At 40.0% G+C, this 21988-nt stretch overlaps 1 protein-coding gene across 8 annotated transcripts in view; it reads left to right on the forward strand.

Annotated features, from left to right (window-relative positions):
- The window catches only part of kirrel3b (kirre like nephrin family adhesion molecule 3b), a 282241-nt gene that overhangs the window by 213339 nt on the left and 46914 nt on the right, over nt 1-21988 (forward strand). For all 8 annotated transcript variants that reach the window (XM_079826192.1, XM_079826195.1, XM_079826193.1 and 5 more), the window contains exons 5-6: nt 1207-1357; nt 15018-15123. In XM_079826192.1, the coding sequence (XP_079682318.1) occupies nt 1207-1357; nt 15018-15123 (257 nt within the window). The remainder of the gene's footprint in view (nt 1-1206; nt 1358-15017; nt 15124-21988) is intronic.

Here is a 21988-nt window from a genome sequence, read left to right on the forward strand (position 1 = left end):
ATTACCATGACCTTTTATAAATCAAAAGTTCAAGGGAAAGTTGATTTCTCAGTTCATCACCCCTTTAAAATAATTGAATTATTAAATAATTTATTATAATTATGTTATGTTTATAATTACTATGCTAATTTAAAAAAAAATGTAATGATTACATAAATAAATAAAGGCACTGAAACGCTGTTCTGCACTCTTATGGGGGAAAATGTTCAATGGGGTTCCATAGAATCCTAGGGTTCTTGACTCAATTTTAAAGAACTCTTCATGTTAAAAAGGTTCTATATAAGGAGAAATGTTTCCAATTATGTTTTACAGGTTATTTCAGTTTTAATAATAAAAAAGCTACAATAAAATATATAATAATAATATGCATAACTATGTTTTCAGTGGTGTATAAAGACCTTACTTAAAGATGCAGTGTGTGAATTTCAGCGGCATCTAGTGGCGAGGTTCTGAATTGCAATAACCACAGCTCATCCCTCCCTTTCGAAGCACATAGAGAAGCTACGGTGGCCGACACAGGACAAAAATGTGGTCGTTGGAGAGAGCAGTGAGAGACTAGCGCTCTGTAAAGAAGTGTATCCGTTTAGGGCTACTGTAGAAACATGACAGCACAAAATGGCGACTTCACTGTAAGGGGACCCCTGGTGTATGGAGATAATAAAAACATAATGGTACATTAAAGGTGCAGTGTGTAGTATTTATTAGGATCTATTGACATAAATGCAATATAATATACATAACTATGTTTTCAGTGTTGTATAAAGACCTTACATAATGTACAATTTTGTTTGTATTACCTTAGAATGAGTAATTTCTATCTACATACGCTGCGGGTCCCCTTACGGTGAAGTCGCCATTTTGCGCCATCATGTTTCTACAGTAGCCCTAAATGGACAAACTTCTCTACAGAGCACTAGTCACTCACTGCTCTCTCCGACGACAACATTTTTGTCCAGTGTCGGCCCCCGTAGCTTCTCTACGTGCTTCGAAAGGTAGGGGTGAGCGGAGTTTGATTGCAATTCACAAACTCACCACTAAATGCAGTTAAAATTCACACACTGCACCTTTGAAACAAAAGTAATTACTTAAAACTAAATCCAAAAATGATCCCATGATGGAAACCCCTCTAAGGTTATATGAAGTGAATCCTTTAAAGTTCTAAATAGAGTGCATTTAAGAGTGTGGATCTTTATTCTCTTCCTGTAGACTCTTCTTCGAGATGGGCGAAGGGAGAGCACCATAAGCACCCTCTACATTTCAGCCTCCAACATCGAATCTGGGCAGAAGATCATCTGTCGGACGTCCAACAAGGCCGTGCCCAATGGGAAAGAGACCAGTGTCACTATTGACATTCAACGTAAGTGATGCCACACTCTTTTTAATTTACTTGCAGTAAGTCAGTTTTGGTTCTCTTTGGATCATGCTTGCTTTCCACTGAATTAAAACCTCTAAATGCATTGTGATACTATAGGGCACTTGTATTTTGAATATCAATGGGAGGATTGAGAGTGATATTAAGATGAGCCATCGATTTACAATTTACCACAATTTAAAACTGGGAAAGCACTTGGAAAATATAATCCCTAACCAATTTATTCCTAATGGATAAAATCATGTCTACCCCTCCCCTTTGAATATCCCGTTTCTTTCTAAAAAAGAAAATCACTTTGACTTTAAATTGTTCACATCTCGCCCGCTCGTTCTAGTTCCGTCTGGCTGGCCGTTTAAATCTCTTCTCTGGAAGTTTCAAAGAACAATGCAGTTCTACTTACATTGCGCGAACCCTCATCAATAATGTTAACTATGACTAATAAAGCAGAACATGCTATTTAGAGACTCATTACTGGTGACAGCTCCATTGTGCAACTTTATGCATGACATAAGAAGTACTTTGTAGCACAAAAGGGAGCTGGGTGCAGAGCGAGGCGCTGTGGAGCAAAGCAAGCATTACAGATGATTAACATTTGCTTGTGTTGCACCAGCTGAGATATATGCTCGGATGTGTTTATGCAATACGGCGGACGTGTACGTATGGTGAACGCTGATTGGCCAACGTGGTTGTCAACAAGAAACTCCTTTCACCAATTAGAAACCTCTCCCATGTATGTCTCTCCAGATCTGCTCCCCATTCCACCGTCTGTGTTTTAATTAAACCACGCGAGAAATCAGACCTACTGTAATTGAACTCAGCCACAGTGCTGACAAATTTGCCAAGTCTCTGCACTCTCTAATTTCATTACACCACCTCTCCATGGAAAGATGGAAATATTTCAAATGCATCACGGAGGCGAGCCGTCTTGTTGCAAAATTCTACGCGGTTGAAAGGAACATCCCTGGGAGAGAGGCAGGTGAATGTGGAGCGGGAGTCGTGCAAAGAGGATAATGAGGTTTTCAGAATTACATGCAGTCAGAGGCCCAGTCCGCTTTTGAATGACTAAATGAATACCCGTCTGAGTGGGATACATTTACATCACCCTCCTGAGCTGGAGCTCTGCAAAGTATGAGACATTAAGTCAGAATAAGGGAACAAATAAAGATGGTGAATAGTGAGCAATGACGGCGAGCTCCCCCTCTGAGGATCAAACACTAGCAGGTGTTTAATGAATAAGTTATGATGGTATCAGCAGGTGGGACTAAGCTAAGGATGCAAACCCGATGCGGAAGGGTACGAGTGTTTCCACAGGGGCATCCTCCAGGCCACAGGGGGGGCTGTGTAGCCATGCAAATCAGTTAATATTGATGAAGGACAGCTGTCTGCTGATGCACAGCACAGACGATTCAGGGTAGAATTGTGCGCCTCGCACACGACTGCAACCGCTAAACTCGCTGAGATCATTCCAGTGGAAATTACCTAAGCGTTTAATATGAATAAATGAAGCCAATGCGTAAAGGCATGCAAGTGTGATCTCACAAGCATTCCCTCGGCTGTTCAATTATGAGTATGTTTAAGGGAAAAGTAACTTTTGTGCACACAAAAGCAGGTTTTTTTTGTTGCCTAAAACAAGATTCCAAAGCAAAGCCCCATTAAAAATAAGTGCGCTCAATTGTATTAAATGTCAAGTGCAAATAGTGTACTTTAAATCTTAAAAGTATACTTAAAAAAACCTTGCCCGGTAATATAACATTACTTTAATGAATACAATTAAAAGAAAGAGTACACCTTTAAAAAGTGCATTTCAAAATAATGTCAAATTTTACTTTAAATGACATTTATTTTAAAACCTTACTGTAATTGTTACTAACATTTTAAAGCACTTTAAAAGCATTTAACTGCAGTGTGTTATTCAATATTACATTTGGAGTAAATACATTTTAAATGTTCTAAATTGCGACTTCATCATTACAAATGTGAAATAAGAAATATATTTAAATGCATTGCATACAAGTTTCAATAGAAATTGCATTAAAGTATATTTTAGTTTATCATAAATGCTTGTTCAGCAGTACACTTTAACCATATTTCAAAGACAATAGAATTATAAAATGATGTCCCAGTGAACCGGAAGTTGCAACTGATTTTATTTCAGTGCTGTGACGTATTTCCAAGTGAAACGGAATATTGAATAGAGGGCAGCGTTTTGCTTCAGCGCTCCTCCTCTCCATCTCTCGCTCATAGCGGACTAACGGTTGGAGGGCAGTGGTTATCGATATTCAAACCCAAGCCGTCAAACTGCTGTCATCTGAGAAGGAACGCCATTCCAGACCGGAAGTTACTTTTCACATTTTGATTAAAGATTACCACGGCAAAAAATAAATAAGAAAATGTATGTGTGTTAACTTGCACGGATTAATTGTTCAGACCTGTAATGTGTGCTAACAAAGTAAATAAAATCGATTTGGATTTCATGAGGACTTTAGAGCTGCAGTCCGTAAGTTTCGCCATCAATGTTTGAACCCTGCAATTGCAGTTATTTGCGGAGTTATCATCTGTACGCGAGTTGTGTATCGGCGCAGCTCCTCAGCGTCTTGGAGTATAACCTAAATAAGAATTTTCACCGGAAAATGTTATCTGAACAAGTAATAACATGTCTGCCACTTTTGGGAACAAAACATTCAAATCTAACGATCGCTCATATAACATCAAACCGTGCAAATTATTATTATTATTATACTTTATTCTCAAATTGTTAATGTTAACAACATCAGCATTGTGTGACTATGTGTATTTAACGTTTATTACCTGTAGATTTGAATTTCTGTACAGTTTAATCTTTTGCTTTTGACTATGGGTGAATCTCCATTTGTCACTGATGATGTCATTTGGGCCTTTCTGGATTACAATCCGTGCTGCGTTCCAGTTAGTTTTTCACTTGCAGACTTCCCTCCGTCTCGTTCACTCGGATGTGCGTCATTGCTTACGTTGCGTGAGTGCCAACTGCTGGTGGAACCTTTGCAATGGGCTGTACTGGAATGTCCTAAACTCTTGATCAGTTGGAATCCACTATGGAGATTTTTTTTTCTTTTGCGAAATTGTTTAATTAAGCATTATATATGTGTGTGTTTGGGTTGTTTTAAATGTTTTTAAAAATAATCAAAATATCATAGAGTTTGTGGTGGAGTAAATTAAATGCGATATGCATTGACGTGACATTCGTGTTGCATTGTGGTATATGAAGTTGCCTGAAGTGTACACATGAAGTAGACTCGCTCCCTCTGTCAAAATCAAGGGAGCGAGGGTCTGTCCATATAAACTTCCCTCGTCTACTTCACGAAGTGGAACGTGCTTCAAAATGGCGGCAGGGATTCCCCCAAAGGAAAGTGCTTAGGGAAGTTTGCAAGTGCGTGTCAAAAACTGGAGTGAAACGCAGCACCGGCATCAAAATGATAAGTTGAATTACTCCAGCTGCTGTGAGAAAAGGCTATAAATGATCCACTGAAGAACATGCGGTCCTAGCTGGACTCTTTCTTTTATGTGTACAGACGTGACGACGCAAAGATATGCTTGAATTTCCCTTGGAAATCCACCATACCACTCTAATTATAACACATTACTGCAAGCTTACCGTTGTGAATGGGACTAAGGTAAGGAGATAGTTTTGAATACTGGCGTGTTGAGTACTTGCTCAAAAATTGATTTTGGACTGCAGCTTTAAGTCCTATTTAAGTGGGTCATTACATTTCATATAAATGTAAACTTTAATACATTTTCATTTAATTGCAAAAAAGCATAATTATGTGTCCGATAATATTGCAATCAGTTAAGAATATTATTTGAAAGTTTATTATTTCCATAATAAGTGTGTTAAACTGTTTATTTGATAATTTGGTAATGAATGAAATCCGAATGTACTATGCTCATCATTGTCATGTGACCAACAGTGTCATTTGTGTCGCTTCACTGCCATTCACAACTCCTCTCTCGTGGCCTCATGGGATAGTAAAGTGTCTGTGGATGTGCATTTCAGAATCTTGCCTGAAGTAGTAGGTCACCTGTATACTTTTTGCCAGCTGGTTTATGAATATGAATTTTGACATACAACTCTTTTCACATACTGTTTTTTCACCTACTTTATAGCATATATCGGACAAGGATTGAAATAACCACTTAATGCTCAAAAAGACACCCGTCACTCGTTGCCACTCTCCGCCATTCAATTAATGAATCTTTTTTAGTCCATGGAATATATCAGATCACATCTACTCACTCTTGTGGCTTTTCTAAGAAAATAAACAGATAAAGAACATATTTGTCATACTCCCTGAAAATCGCAATAAGAAACGTGTAGGCGAGGACAGAAGCGCAGTGCCTAGACTCGGCTTTAGCAAGAGTAATGAGAATGAAAAAGAAAAATCAATACGCTTTATTTTACTTTTTTGTCTATGTGTGTGTGTAGGATCGATGTTGTGAGTGCAGTGCAGTGAACATGTTGCCATGTACCCTACACAGGCAGAGAGACAGAGAATCGATGGGTGACCCCAGGTGATTGACAGATATTCTTCCCGTCTGCCTGTTTAAGGGAGTGAAAAAGGTTAAGATGAGAATCTTAAAGGAGGGAGAATATTGGACAAAGACTTTGATATATTGCTTTAGCCAAATGGAAGACACTTACTAAGACATACAGGGCCGTGACACACCAAGCTGACAGTCGGCCGTCAGCCAACGTTGGGCCAACGATGAGCACCTGTCGGGCTAGTTTTTGTTGTGTGTTCCACATATTGACTCTAGTCGGGCTCTCATCGGCGGCTTTTCGGCCATACATTATGTTCAAGCATGGTCACAAGAGTCCAATGGACACTCACACACAGCATCGCAAAGTTGTGTGTTTGGAGCGACAGCTCTCGACCTGTGGTTAGAAGCAGAGTTTCTAGTTTGCATGGCATGTGAACTTAATGAATCCTTATCTTGAGCAAAATAGGAATGGTGACATTCAGTACATGTTTTTTTCACAGTACAATAAGTGTCATTTACATCTTTTAGTTAGTCTAGAGGATTAAAGCAAAGTTTTTGAAGATTGCACATGTGTGTGCGTGCTCTTGTACATAAGAACAAGTCTATGATTGAATCTGGAAATAAAGCATACAACTGAGAAAAATGAGAATTAGTCCTCAGATTCCATGTCCGTAATTTATAGCAAAAAAATCTAGCATTTATTCGAGCTCAAACGGACAACAAATTTGCAACAATGCGGTTTCGGGAAACAGTCGTGACTAGCAAGTTGATTTCTTCAACGATGCATCATACTATGGTAATTAAGCAGCGAGTTATGTTGTTGTGTGGGAAATGCACGGTCCTTGATTTGCTGTTCAGTTTAGCAAGTGAGTCGGTGCACGAGGATAAACGTGAAAGTGATGAAAGCGTCAATATGGCACAGACAGAAAGCATTTCTGGAAAAAAGAAAGTGATCAACGTGATTGATATTCAAAATGGTAAGCAAGCGCTGTTTTGTATATAGTTTGTAAATCTGCGGGCCTAGTTTTGTTTTCCCTTTTTGATGAATGATGAATAGACCATAGTCTGTAAAAAAAGATGGGTGATGCACCTTGAAGCATGTGATGTGTAATTTGATGCGTCCCATTTGATTACATGGAGAGGGTAAGGTTTATGAGCTATTCTGCATCTAGCCTTGTCTGGCTATCACCAGACCGAGCTCAATTTAAGATTGAACATTGGTCTGGGGACTCTGATCTGTATTTTCTACTGCACAAGAGGCGTGATAAACAAGCATAAATCAAATGACTCTGTACGCAATTGGATAGTCCTTCAACCAATCAAACCACAAGAGGCATGATCAACGGGCAACGACCCATCGCTTCTCTATCCGTCATTGTGTCAAACCCTCTAATAGCATGCCAGGTGGATAAGCCAGTCTGTGATTGGTTCCCGCAAAAGTGTAATAGAAGCAGTAGAAAGGAATGTACAGGTTTCCAGACTGAGCTGCAGGGCGAAATCAAATCGCCGGCAGATCAGGCTGGGTTTACCCAGTCTACACCCAGCCATCTGGGGGCGATCAAAACGTTTTGGCTTCACTTTTCAGGACTTGTGCGGCACACTTGGTATAGACCGTTATTTCCTTACATGCAGGCAGAGGCGTAGCAAGCTTTTCAAAAGTGTGGGGGATGGATGTGGTTTGTTTGTTAACAATAAAAACGAATACAATGACAGAAGGGTACAAAAGGTATAACATACAAGATATATAATATATATTATATATTATACATACCTCGTTTTTTTTAACCACGGTGTTCGGTTGGGTTCTGATGGCTTGTCACATCAGTTTTTTGATATTCTATTCTTAGGCGACGGGGACAGAAAGAGGTTAAGGAGAAAAAAAAAGGCAAATTTTTTATTTTACTTAAAAGACTTGTAAAACCTTACTTAAACTTAAAACTTTACTTAAAAAAACCTTGTACACATTCCTAGTGTATCATAATATAAAATAAATATATATAAAGATTTACACTGGCAGCTCAGAGCAGTACAGCAGCATTTAAGTATGAAATTTAATGAATAAATGTAAAAATAAAACACTACATAGACTTCACTATAAAATATACATTGATTCTTATTAAAGCTACTGTATTCGTTTTTCAGTCAAGAACAGAGAGTGCTTTTCTATGTCTTTTGTAGTTTTATTAACATTAAAGCTACACTGTGTGATATTTTCCCCCATCTAGCGGTGAAAAGGTATATGACCATCCAGTGAATATTAGTTTCTGTTCCTCTCAATTCCGATTTCGTTTGAACTCCTACGGTGGCCGATTTAGTCCAAGATTAACATGGCTTCCAGTTCGACCTCGTCCACATTTGACACGGTGCCATCGAGTGTTAAAACGCGAAAGGCGAAGCTTGAATTTACGAGTATGTCCCTCTTTGGCTAATGTACTTTCAAGATGGAGGGGCAACATGGCGACCTGCATTCGAACCCCTCACCCGTATGTATTTTCAATGGCATATTATAAACTTACGAGAATACTTTATTACTTGAAAGAAGTAAATATACATTAATGAGCACATATTTTTGAAAGAACTAAGTATTTTTAGCTAAGAATAAAATAAAAAAGTTACACAGTGTAGCTTTAAAGTCCCCATAGTAGGAAATAATATGGAAGTCAATGGCGTTCAACAGAAGAAATGAATACAGGTTTGGAACAATATTAGAGTGAGTAAATAATGACAGAGTTTTAGAGGTGAACTGTCCCTTTAAGGACAGCGTTTTCACTAGGCTGCGCTGCTGTCAATTTAAGACGTGCATCTAATATACAGACACACGCAAATTTACTTTCACTTTACACATAACCGACTGTGTTTATGTTAACCTTGTGTGTATTTGACAGTATTAGCGCAGTAAGACTACTGGATATTTGCTCATATCAGCGCGTAGACTCACAGGCACACTGCAAAAACAAAAAACAAAAACAACGCAATTCACAAGCACGTTTTGAACCGTGAATGCCGTACCGAACAGTTTAATATTATAATGAGATTGTGGCATCCCTAAAGTGTTTGTGCAAAACTGCGGGAAAAGTCCAGAAAAAGTGTGGGTGTTGAACCCTCTCATCAGGAAAAGTGTGGGTGTTAAAACACCCACATCCCCCACGGGTGCGACGCCCCTGCACGCAGGTGCAAAATGTACATGCTAGCTGGCAGTAGTCTTTTTGGCATGCTTAAGACGCAGCTGACGCGAGGAGACAACATCGGCTTTCGTCCCCCCTAGTTTTTTGACGTCAGCTTGCCGTTCACAGCCGCACGACTGACAACTCCACTGGACAAAAAAGAAGAAAAAAATCAAACCCATGAAGAATGTGTGTGCGTTACATCACATCCATCCTCTAATATGCCCACTCTAGCTATTGTCAGCCCTCATTCAGAGTCCACTAATTGACCACTTGGTTCAATGTGATAATGTCATCAGCAACAAAAGTAATTAAAGGCTTTCTGGATTTTTCCTCCGCTCAGATAATTCTCATTCTGATCAGCGCAGGCCTCTGAGACAGCCGCTCGCTTTCAGTCAAAATGAGGCCTAAATGAGACGATTCCCAACATTATCCACTGCTTTACTTCACCGCTTAAACTTGTCCAGCTCAATGCATTTCCCTGCCTTTATTTTCCGGTAATCATTTAAATGCAGGAATTAGATTTACTTCCGAAATTGTGCTAAACATAAGCCCTGCTAGGATAATTTGACCCGAGGTTAAGCGAATTAGCATCTAAATGTGAAATTTACTAAAAAATCTAATTTCTTCAAGAGCCTAAAGCTGAAGAAAAACCCAAACTTCATATGGCATTGGCCTTAGAGGGTCACATCACTCGACAGCAACCCGCTGATCCTGCAAATCCATGTATTTCATTTCCTATTCTGTAAAAAGATAGGACAGTTTTTTTGGTGCATCTACAGTATTTTCTGGAGGGGGGGTTGGTATAACACAACGTCTTCACAGCATTTACTTTAGTTAATTTAAGACTTCATCTTGATATTTGGACTTTAAATGCATGCCTTGAACAGAATTAGATGCACAGATGGGCAGTAATTACATTAGCCAAAGGAATATCCATTTTATGTGCAGGTATATATGATTTAGCAATACATTATTCATGTAAAAAGCTTGACAGACAATTCCATAGGGCAAAAACTGCACAATGTTTAAATTCAATGCACAAAACTCGAACCTCTCGATCAAGGGCACCACGTCAGTGTATTCTTAAGAGAGAAGTACGGCAAGCTGTAGTGCACTGCTGCACATGGTCATACAATGCATCGATTACTTTATATACAGTAGTGATTCATCGCAAAGAGCCTTTTGAAATCACTAGCCTTGGTCTCCAATCTAGACACATGAACTGTTTTTGCAGAGAGTACAAAAGTTGATGTGAGATCTCAGTGTCAGTGAAACCCACACTGTGGCACAGATTCAGTTGAGTTATAAAGAGATTAAATCACCCTCCTACTGCTGATACGAGGCCATCGGCCCTTTCGGTCTCACTGAGAACAGCTGGCCACAGTGACTCGGGGAGAATGGAAATCAAGCTTTAAGAAAGACAGAGAAGCCATTTTCTTTGGCACCTTCCTCACAACTCTGGGGAAGTTGGCCGATTGTTCAAAACCACCATCTGCTCTTTGCTTTGAACTTCCGATCAAAAGCTGTCATCTCACCACTGCCCCCCCCCCCCAACCTTTTTTATTTTATATAATTATTTTTTTTAGATCACTACTCTCCTCCAATCCCATTGTTTTGGGGCCTGTCATTGTTGCCTTCGTGCTCTCCCTGTTGATGAAGCTGAGGAATTAGCGGAGCTGCATATTGATAGCCTCTCGCGGGCATCTCAGGCCAGAGAGACTCATGCATTTATACATCAAAGTGACAAACAGACTACTTTATTAAGACACTGTCTGTCGATAGATTTGCGGGTCACGAGGGTCTCCGCGAGCTACTGCCAGTCTGCCTCTCGAGTCTGGGCATTTGAGAGGAGCTAGTCAATCCTCCAGGGCTAAACGTCCATCTAAAAACACTTATTTCATTATTTAAGACAGAAAGTTAATGTCACTCTTCAGTTTTGTCGTAAGTAGAGGACACTTTTGATGGCTTTCGTCTCCCTCAAGGCTTGCTCTCAAAAGACTTGAGCTGACATCAAATGCAATCATGATATGCTTAAAAACAGCTAAGGCGCAACATTAATGTTAAAGGGGGCATAACACACACAGTTTCTGCCAATCTCATGTTAATCTTGAGTACATATACACTAACCTAAAGGATTATTAAGAACACCATACTAATACTGTGTTTGACCCCCTTTCGCCTTCAGAACTGCCTTAATTCTACGTGGCATTGATTCAACAAGGTGCTGAAAGCATTCTTTAGAAATGTTGGCCCATATTGATAGGATAGCATCTTGCAGTTGATGGAGATTTGTGGGATGCACATCCAGGGCACGAAGCTCCAGTTCCACCACATCCCAAAGATGCTCTATTGGGTTGAGATCTGGTGACTGTGGGGGCCATTTTAGTACAGTGAACTCATTGTCCAATTTGAAATGATTGGAGCTTTGTGACGGTGCATTATCCTGCTGGAAGTAGCCATCAGAGGATGGGGACATGGTGGTCATAAAGGGATGGACATGGTCAGAAACAATGCTCAGGTAGGCCGTGGCATTTAAACGATGCCCAATTGGCACTAAGAGGCCTAAAGTGTGCCAAGAAAACATCCCCCACACCATTACACCACCACCACCAGCCTGCACAGTGGTAACAAGGCATGATGGATCCATGTTCTCATTCTGTTTACGCCAAATTCTGACTCAGAAATCGAGACTCATCAGACCAGGTAACATTTTTCCAGTCTTCAAATGTCCAATTTTGGTGAGCTTGTGCAAATTGTAGTCTCTTTTTCCTATTTGTAGTGGAGATAAGTGGTACCCGGTGGGGTCTTCTGCTGTTGTAGCGCATCCGCCTCAAGGTTGTGCGTGTTGTGGCTTCACAAATGCTTTGCTGCATACCTTGGTTGTAACGAGTGGTTATTTCAGTCAAAGTTGCTCTTCTATCAGCTTGAATCAGTCGGCCCATTCTCCACTGACCTCTAGCATCAACAAGGCATTTTCGCCCACAGGACTGCCGCATACTGGATGTTTTTCCCTTTTCACACCATTCTTTGTAAACCCTAGAAATGGTTGTGCGTGAAAATCCCAGTAACTGAGCAGATTGTGAAATACTCAGACCGGCCCGTCTGGCACCAACAACCATGCCACGCTCAAAATTGCTTAAATCACCTTTCTTTCCCATTCTGACATTCAGTGTGGAGTTCAGGAGATTGTCTTGACCAGGACCACACCCCTAAATGCATTGAATCAACTGCCATGTGATTGGTTGATTAGATAATTGCATTAATGAGAAATTGAACAGGTGTTCCTAATAATCATTTAGGTGAGTGTAGAGTAGTATTGCATCCTTCATATGTCCGAAGAATCTTTCATTTTATCATTTTTATAAAAGACCGATACGCTGTACTGTTTCTTTCTGAAAACAGCCAAACTCGTGGAGGTGTGCAGTGGGCGGAGCTAAAGAATCTCGAGCACAGACACACTCCCTGGATAACTTTCGATTCACTATAAGATTGTGTTGTTGACATTATATGCACTTACGCGCCGATTGCCAACAAAACACAGACATTTGATACAGTTTCACTCACCGCCTGCGGTTTCAACTCATGACCGGGAACAAACACACACACTTGCAGAACTCCAGAAACACAAACTGCATCCACTGTTTCCTTAACGCTGGGTTATTTGGGAAGCTGAATAAGGTTATCTTTCCCTCACAACCAGAAACACACTTCTTTAGTGACATTGTTGATTTCGTGGTCTAAAACTAAATGACATCACTCCCAACAGCTTTTTTTCTGTAGTATTTATTTCACCACAGAATTATTTTTATCAGTGTAGATTTCGAGGCCATAGAAATGTGCCTATCAAATATAATACAGTAGGCTTGTTATAGAGTTAATATTATTCAGCCTACAGTTGGGCTAATGGTCTGTACTGTTTATCTCAACTCGGTGTATGAATAAAAATATCTGCGGTCAATATTTAGAGGCATAACTTTCCGTTTTTTTAATATGTATCAACCTGTAAACAACCCTGAACACCCCTACCTCGGATATCCACCTACCTGCATGCCCAATTAGCCTGAGTAAACGCTTTACACGTATCCTGCTGGTAACCGGGCAGCCCACAGCACTAATCAGTTTGTCCATGCTTGCGCCGGTGAGTCCCGCGGGCTCAGGAATGACGGTTGGTGTTGTGCAGCCTGTGAACAACCTGGCACAGGTGTGTGTGGTCGAAAAAGGCAGATGGGGAAAAAGGGCAGCACCTGCACCAACCGCCGGGATGCCACTCTGCCCAGCTGTGCTCCTGTGGGCCACATACTGTACTTCCGAGGATACACGTACACTTCACACTACAGCAGTGCCCCGATGACACTCCAGATGAGTCAGCCCCGTTTTCTTTTGGTCCGCTGATCTGTGTTGTTGGAATAAAGCCGTGCCAGCGCAGACTAAATTAGTGTTACATGAGTGTAATAGGACACAGAAAACACGCATGTAGTATAGCTGGCTCTCAAACGCATAACTGGCAGCAGATCCTCTTTCTCTCTCTCTACTCATCTATCTTTATCTCTCCCGCTTGTGCTCCCTGTGGATGCTGAATCGCTGATGTGTGCTGCTTAGCTTCTGCGCTTGCCACTGTCCGGTCTTGGTAAAAGCACAACAATTAGGTCTCTTTTCCTTTTTTTAGCATCCCTGGAGATCTGTAAAGCTGTTTTTGTTGTATATCGTGTTATTTCCACTGCATCACATTCGGCATGCGAGGCAAACGAGGGACATCTACTGCATCTAACAGTAATCTTTTGAATTTAAAGATGCTAAACAAAGATTGGGTTAGTTCACACAGAAAATAATTTACTCACTTTCATGTTGTTCCAAATCCATAAGACTTTCGTTCATTTTTGTTTTCTGAAGAGACTCAATCGCTTTATATGATGAACAGATTGAATTTTACTTTTATTCACTAAACATTCATCAACGCACACATAAGTTGTGGTAACCGGAAGCTCAAGCATGTGAAACAATGAGGTTCATTCTCATGTTACTCAGCACGTTTGAGCTTCAGCAAGAACCAATCCTAAATTCAGCAAGCCTAAATTCAATCTGTTTATCATATAAAGTGATCAAGTCTCTTCAGAAACCTTGAGCGGACTGAACCGTTCAATATGGATTCGTTTTGCAGTCTCTTTATTAATTTTTTGAAGCTGCAAAATGTAGTTGCTTGGAATGTAAATGGAGGGATAGAAATATCTCAGAATTCTTGAAAAAAAAAATCTTAATTTGTGTTTCAAAGATGAATAAAAGTCGACATGAGAATGAGTAAATATTATATTTTTTTTTTTTTTGGGGGGGGGGGGGGGGGGTGAATAACCCTGTAATAGAAACTTTCAGGTCTGCGACTGCAATGTAAATGATTAAGCCTGCTTGAATTTTGTATCATTTATTTTTGTTTCACTTGCTTAGAATAGAATTTATAACTGCAGAGCTATATATGTCACGGAAATCCAAAACGGCTCATGTGAGTTTGAATTACTTTGACTTTTTCACATGAATATTATGTACTACGGTAAGAGAACATTTAAAGTAGGCAAAGTGTTAATTAAACTGAAAAAGGTATTATGGTATTGTTTGCATATTCTGTGTTTTTGTTATTAGTATCCCGGTTTAAATGTCATTACGCTGTGTTCTTTTTTGTTTTAATTGCAATGGAATGATTTGTGATTAAACTGTTGTTCCCATTAGTCCTCATTTGCAAAGATTAGAAGGTATACCTCTCATTAGTCGACACAGAGTGCTTTAGTTAGTGCTTTGTTCCCAGATTTTCACATCTTTGATGATACTCTCACAATTATTTCCGACGCTCCTACCTGACCAGAAAATAGCTGAAACAAATATTCACCTGCTGTTAAAATTCACTGAACATTTTTTGCTGAAAAAGTTATGTTTTCTTATTAGTTTCTTTTATTACTTTTGTCTTCCTGCAGACTTGCCGTTGGTGAATCTCTCTGTGGAGCCTCAACCAGTCCTCGAGGGAAACCTGGTGAAGTTTCATTGCTCAGCCAAAGCTAATCCACCAGTCACCCAATACAAGTAAGACACCAAACACAACAGAGAGAGCGTGAGAAAAAAAAAAAAGGCAAATCATTCAGTGCTGTAGGTCCTTCATAATAATACACCCTTGATGATGATCAAATAGAACTAATTGTATTTCACATTTATCTTCTGACTGGCACATCACTGTGTTGCAGAAATGCTCTGGCATAATATTTTTAGAGCCGTCTCAAAGCTGAAATCCACTATTCTGGCTGGCATCGGTTCGCTATGTCTAAGCCAAGACGAGGATCAGGGTTCCACATCAGGCATTCAAATCAAAGCAGGGATGCGTCTATCTGACACACTGATCCAATATCCAAGAATAATGTTTCCTGTCCTCTCCAAACAGATGAGAAAGAGGTGGAAATACAGGTTATTTATTTCTGTAAGATGTAGCCTCGGCCTTGCAGAGGGCCAATCGCGAGACGATTTGTTAGAACATGCTTTTCTGTGTGGGTTTTAAAACCAGGTGAAAAATAAGAGCAGTAAAATCAATAGTGAAGGGAATTGCACAGCGGTGAATCGAGATGTACTGAGGAATGGAACAGATGGATGATACAGTTGTAGGTGGGTAAAACCGAGTTGTTTCTAGCTTTTTTTAAATGTGAGATGCTGGAATCAGACATGCCTGTTTGATTACCCATCAGGCCTGAGGAGACCCTTGGAAGAATGAAGACACATTGGCCGTTTTGTTTTTCACACCTGAGCATCAGTGAGATGACCAGCTTCTGCATAGAAGAGCAATGTCATAACTTACCGATTTACACAGAAAGAATGTCATAATAGCATGGCAGAGTGTAACAATTCAGGCCAGACATATTTACAGAGTTTCGACTTCAGCACGTCAAGTTACCTTGCCATGGCACCTTTTTTCCACCTACACTGTTGTACATGCACGTTACTATCTTTTCATGGATAGGCATTAGCACATATAGCTGACAGAATCTTAATTATAAAAGGTCAGAACCAGTGCTTAAAAGAAAAAAAATCCCTCTGTTGCAAGGGGGCGTAGTATTTTTTTTTTAAACATTAGGGGGACGAAGTGTGAACCGTTTAGCGGGGCCCCGGGGCATTCTCCCTCATGAGGTTTGTTTGTTTATTATGGTATCATCCACACAAGTTGATTGATAGCGTAACTGCAATAGAGCAATAGCCTAGTTAACAATCCTACACTGAAATTGTTCATTTCCTGCATCTCTTGGGATATCCGTAAACCAGGTTTTTTCCTAAATCTCTCGTTATTAGCAGAACACCTTTTACACATGTGGAAAAACACCTGGTTAGTCAATAATTCAAGAAGGGCCAGAAGCTCTTGATTCTAACTTGTACTTGGCCTTATTAGAAAGTAGGGATGGAACGGTATGAAAATTTGACCCAAATTATCACGATTATCAGTATTATCACGGTTTTGTTCAAATGAGATGAAAGTGTTCAAAAAGAACCGATGCACACGCTGAGAACATTTAAAGTTTTATATTTGAAAATCAACAAACAACAAATAAAACAAGCAGCTCTATGCACTTTAAGCAAGATTCTATTCTGTGGGATTTCCTTCTTTATAATGACCATCGTCAATAGCAACGCATTATAACACAGCGCACATCCACAACGGACGCGTTCTCTCGTTTCATTCAACTTGCGTCTTGCGTCTCCGTTTGTGATTGTATCAAAAATGAAATCAGAGGACATTACTATTAATACTACTGTAATTATTACTAACTTCTTGTGATCATCTTGTCTGGACGATTGTTTTGTACGCTATACAACATGGATTTATAAACAGGTAAGATTTAAAACATTAGTCACAATTAAATATGTCCCCGTAATTATTTATGTGGTAAAGAAAATCTGTGTAATAAGTGTACAATGAATATACATTATTATCCCTTAAATGTCACCCTAGTCTTGTTTGAACTTGTTCGTTCGTCTTTGGCTTGCTCCAAACTTTTCTTTGTGGAAGCTTCACATTCATTTTAAGTGAGTGAGATAAAATATTTCAACTCAAAACTTTGTGTCCAATTATTTAAATTATTTTAGAGGTCAAAGTCCACTTGCCTTGCGTTCGCTATACAACAGTGGGTGGTCACGAAAACGACTCTGCAGATTTGAAGTGTTTGCCCGATAGCAGTTCTGCAGTATAGGATGTTCTGCAGACAAGATGACCATACTCGATTAAGTTTCCCTCAGGACTTTTGTAAAAGCCAAAATACTACCACACCTGAACTGCTGAAAAATCTTGCGGTGCTGTCACTGACTTCTGCCATTTCTTCTCATTCAAAAAACATCGTCAGACTGATGCTGGCTGGACAGGATTTACTGCGAGTTTTCAAAAAACCTTGTTTAATTCAAACACGGTTTTGATGATAATTAAATTTTAAATGATATTACTAACTGTCAGTACATTTTATTGTGGTTTATCGTGAAATCGATAATCGTTCCATCCCTATGAAAAAGTAACTTACTCCTAACAATAAAGGTTTACTGGCATTGATGGTTCCATAAAGAACCTTTATCCACTTTTCCACCGTCGGGCCGAACTGTTCTTTGAATGGTAAGGAATGGTTCCAGTTGTGTTTCCACTTAAGCCTGGTCCGGCACAGCAATATTAAAAATCGCTCGCAGCTGGTTATTCTCAGCACGGTTGACTGCATCTGAATCAGGATTGGTCACTTGTTTGTTGCCTGGCTACCAATTTCTCTGTAGCTGGCTAAGTGCTCTTTTTGAGCGGCGTAAACACAAATGAATAATACAATGAAAAGAAATATCTGATCATCCTCCATAATGCAGTCATTATTTACATCTCATATTATCAGTAAACCATTGTGTTACCAAGACAACGACTGACGCTTTTATATTACATTCCAAAGAGAGCCCGTCATCAGCCCCACTATGGAAAATGAAACCGTAACCGTACCTGCTGGCCCGGATCGGCACGGAATAGAACGGTTACGCAATGAGAACCGTTCAGCCCAATGGTGGAAAAGTGGTTTATTTTGACATCCATGGAACCTTTCCATTGCACAAAAGGTTTTTGCATATCAGTAAAAGGTTCTTTAGATGTTTCAAATGTTCTTCAAACTAAGAAAACATGGCTCTTTTAAGAACTGTTGGAGAACCCAGAATGGGTCTTCTATGGCATTGCTGTGAAAACCCCATTTTGGAAACTTTATTTTAAAGGTCCTGTTCTTCGTGATCCCATTTTTCAAACTTTAGTTAGTGTGTAATGTTGCTGTTAGAGCATAAATAATACCTGTAAAATTATAAAGCTCAAAGTTCAATGCCAAGCGAGATATTTTATTTAACAGAAGTTCCCTTTCAAAGCCTACAGCGAACGGCCGGTTTGGACTACATCCTGGTACTTCCTGCTTTAATTACGTCAGTAGAACAGTTTGTTGACTAACCTCCGCCCACAAGAATACGCGAAAAAGGGGGCGTGGTCTGGTTGCTCCCTCGTGGAGAAGAGGAAGTGTTGCGTTCGGTTCGTTTCGGTTCGGTTCGGTTCGGTTCGGTTCGGTTGCGTTTGTCGCCTTGTCGTCCAGACGCTGTTATTTTCATCCCGGAGTCAAATCACCTTTGTTTGGCCTTCAGGGGCTGTAGTTTGAGCGCGTTCATCTCCCCGTTATGGTAAGAGGCGTGACCTTCCCGGGCAACGTACGCTAAGCTGCTGTCGAATCACAACACGGGAACTGCTGGCACAATCAGAACTCGTTACATATTTCTGAAGGAGGGACTTCATAGAACGAGGAAATTCTCAGGCCGTTTTGAGGACAGTGAAAACAGCGGTATACAGATAAGTAAATTGTGTGAAAAATACTGTGTTTTTTTACACATGAAACATGAACACATGTTATATTGCACACTGTAAACACAATCAAAGCTTCAAAAAAACACGAAAAACGGGACCTTTAGGAGTGTAGTTCTTGTAAATGTTTAACTTACTTTTTATCTATAGCATGTGTTATGAAAAATAGCAACCTACACATTTAGAAGCTACAACACAGTTGTAATAAAAATATTTAGTGAAAGATCTATTCCCTTAAAGGTGCACTATGTAACTTTTCCGTCCGCTAGAGGTTGCCTGTTCAAAACAAAGGCGTAGTTTGATGACGCCAAGTTTGAGCGTAGAATCTTGGGACATGTGGTCTTCACCTCACAGCCGGTGGAAAAGAATCGGGATAGTAGCTACTGTAGTATGAAGCAGAGCAGGGCCGAGTGTTGTGAAGCTGAGCAAGGCCGCAAGAGCGATTATTAATAAGATGAACGCCACACACGCCTCCCGAGCAGCGGGACTTTTATTATGCTACAGTTGCCAGTCACTTCTGCTTTTCCGGTCATGAGTATGAGGTAACGCAGCTCTGTTTGTCATATTAGACACATCTGAGTGTGTTGAAAATTATGTTATGACATTACATTATGATGTGCGTTCTCTCGGCGGCTGCTATGACACTATTGCAGACACTATACCACAAGCAGAAACCAAGGGTAATGCAGAAATGGCGCAATTGACAGGCGACGCCCTCACACGTCCCTGTTCCTCGGTTAAAATAGCAATTTTCTCACGATTTACAAATAGCTGAAAACATTTGGGATATTGTAAGTACTCAACTGAACAAAATAAATAACACTGGCCTCCTGGTTTTGGGATATTTTACTGAAAAAAATTTTACATAGTGCAGCTTTAACAGATTACCTGTCATAAATTCTACAACAGGTTAGTCAAAATGTACCACAATAAAAACAGAATGTGATAAATTCCAGTAAAGATGGTCACGAGTAGCTTAAAAAAAGTTTTTCTGCTCTTTTTTTAGTTTATGTGGTTGTTTTAGATCATGTTTGACTTTCTCCATAGAGTTTTAATGTGGTACATTCTCAATAGAATTCAAAACGGCTCACGCAAATCTAATCACACTTTGAGCGCGCTGGTGAACGCGCCTACGGTGATTCGCGCACCACTCATGCAAAATTAATTAGGCTTCAGTCATATTGCGAATATAATTGGTCCGCTCAGTTCATACAGCTTATAAAAGCTCAGAACACACAATGTATACAATTAATTAATGGCCAGATTCTATGTTTCATTGTGGGCGTCAGAGTACAGTAAGTACAATATGTAAGAAGTACTGGTACGCAAGAGAAAAGTGAGGATACACTACAGATTCAAATATAGAAGTGACGGTGTTGTGCCGAATTTCGACCCCCTGCCAAATTATTACCCCCCTCGTTGAAGTCACTAGCTGATGGTCTAATCCTAACCCCTCCCCCACAACTAATCCTAAACCTACTAATACTAGAGGGGTAATAATCTGGCAGGGGTCAGACACCGGTACTCGAGCACTGGTCAGGACCAATAACATAAGCTGAAGCTGTAGTGTACTTTATTTAGTATAGGCTTTATTGTTTCAAGAACTGGAAATGTTTGTTTCCAGAACCTATACATTCTAGCTTTAGTAGTCAGTGTGATACTATTTCTAGTTATGCAGTTGTCCATGGAGATTTTGTATTTTTCTTCAAACAAAGTCCTTTATCTGATAGATTTTTTTGTTCCTTTATTCCTGTGAGGTCTGTGGCATTGGATGTTGTCGTACAATATCTGCAGGAGTAATATTCATCCTGAATTCAGCTTGAGGAAACAAAAGATAGCTGGCGGATGAGGGACAGGACGAAGGAGAGGGACTGTGGAGCTGTAAAAAACCCCACCAGGCAGAACACGTTATTTTATCTAGCCATTTTATTTGGTTATTTTTCTTCAGTAGATTGTGATAGCGTCAGGTTTGATGTGAGATTCCCCCCCAACCCCCCCTATGCAATAAATACATATTTTCACAATGTTAACTCTCAGTAAATATTGTTAGAATATTCCCTTGGTAAACATCCAATCCATTTATTAAAGCGAGAGAACATTTTAAAGGGGTACTTCAGCGCTGGGAAGATAAATGTGTATTTAAACTGGGTCATTTATGTAGTAGAAATGTGAAATTATTTTTGAATTTGGTGCCTTCTAGACTGAGAAAAGACAGAACATGTATTTTTGTCTCATGTGGATGAAAGACAACATCTCCCAGAATGCACTTGCTTCGCTGCTCAACGAGGCCACTCCCAAAGCCACGGCTACTGGTTATCACTTGCCCACCATTACACCGCCCCCACCATCGTTTTGATTTTCATAGTAATAAAATAATTTTGTTCATTTAAAGAATAGAGACTACAATTAAAAACTGAACGTGTCTTTTCAATAAAGTGTGAGTGAGCCGAACAAAAGTCACAGCACAAATGCAGCAGGAGTCAGATTTCATTCATCACGAGAGGGAAGAGCTGAGCAGAGCTGAGGTAAGCGCGGCAGTCATTCACTATGCGTGTCCAGTCAGGCGCGTTTTCAGATCATGCCTATGGAAGCTAAACTTTCATAGGAATTAATTGAAAAGTTGAAACACTCACTTTGCTCTGCACCGCTACGTTATTAATGCCCGATCCGAGCGGTCGTGCGCATTTACATTCTGAGAGTGAGATCCCACCCCTGTGGACGGGTTGAAAACATGCGGAACTAGCTCCTACCACTGGCTGTTGTCTTTAGCATCTGGCCAAACATTTATTTTTTTTACAGAAATAAAATGCATAATTCTCTCGTCTCAGGGGGATATAAGGGGGGAAAGTACGATAATTTGAATATGCTACTGGGTTTCTACTGATACAAAGCTTAATGCTAAATCGCTGAAGTAACCCTTTAAGAATCTGTGAGTATGGTTTCTAATCTGAGGGAACACATTGCTAAACTCTGCCCTCAGATTTGCGGTTCTTGCTTTGTTTTTCTCCTACAGATGACTTCCCAGGCTCCTTAGTACAAAACACAAGTGCACTTGTGAAC

This window comes from Gobio gobio (assembly GCF_949357685.1).
Source record: "Gobio gobio genome assembly, chromosome: 9".
Taxonomy (NCBI): domain Eukaryota; kingdom Metazoa; phylum Chordata; class Actinopteri; order Cypriniformes; family Gobionidae; genus Gobio; species Gobio gobio.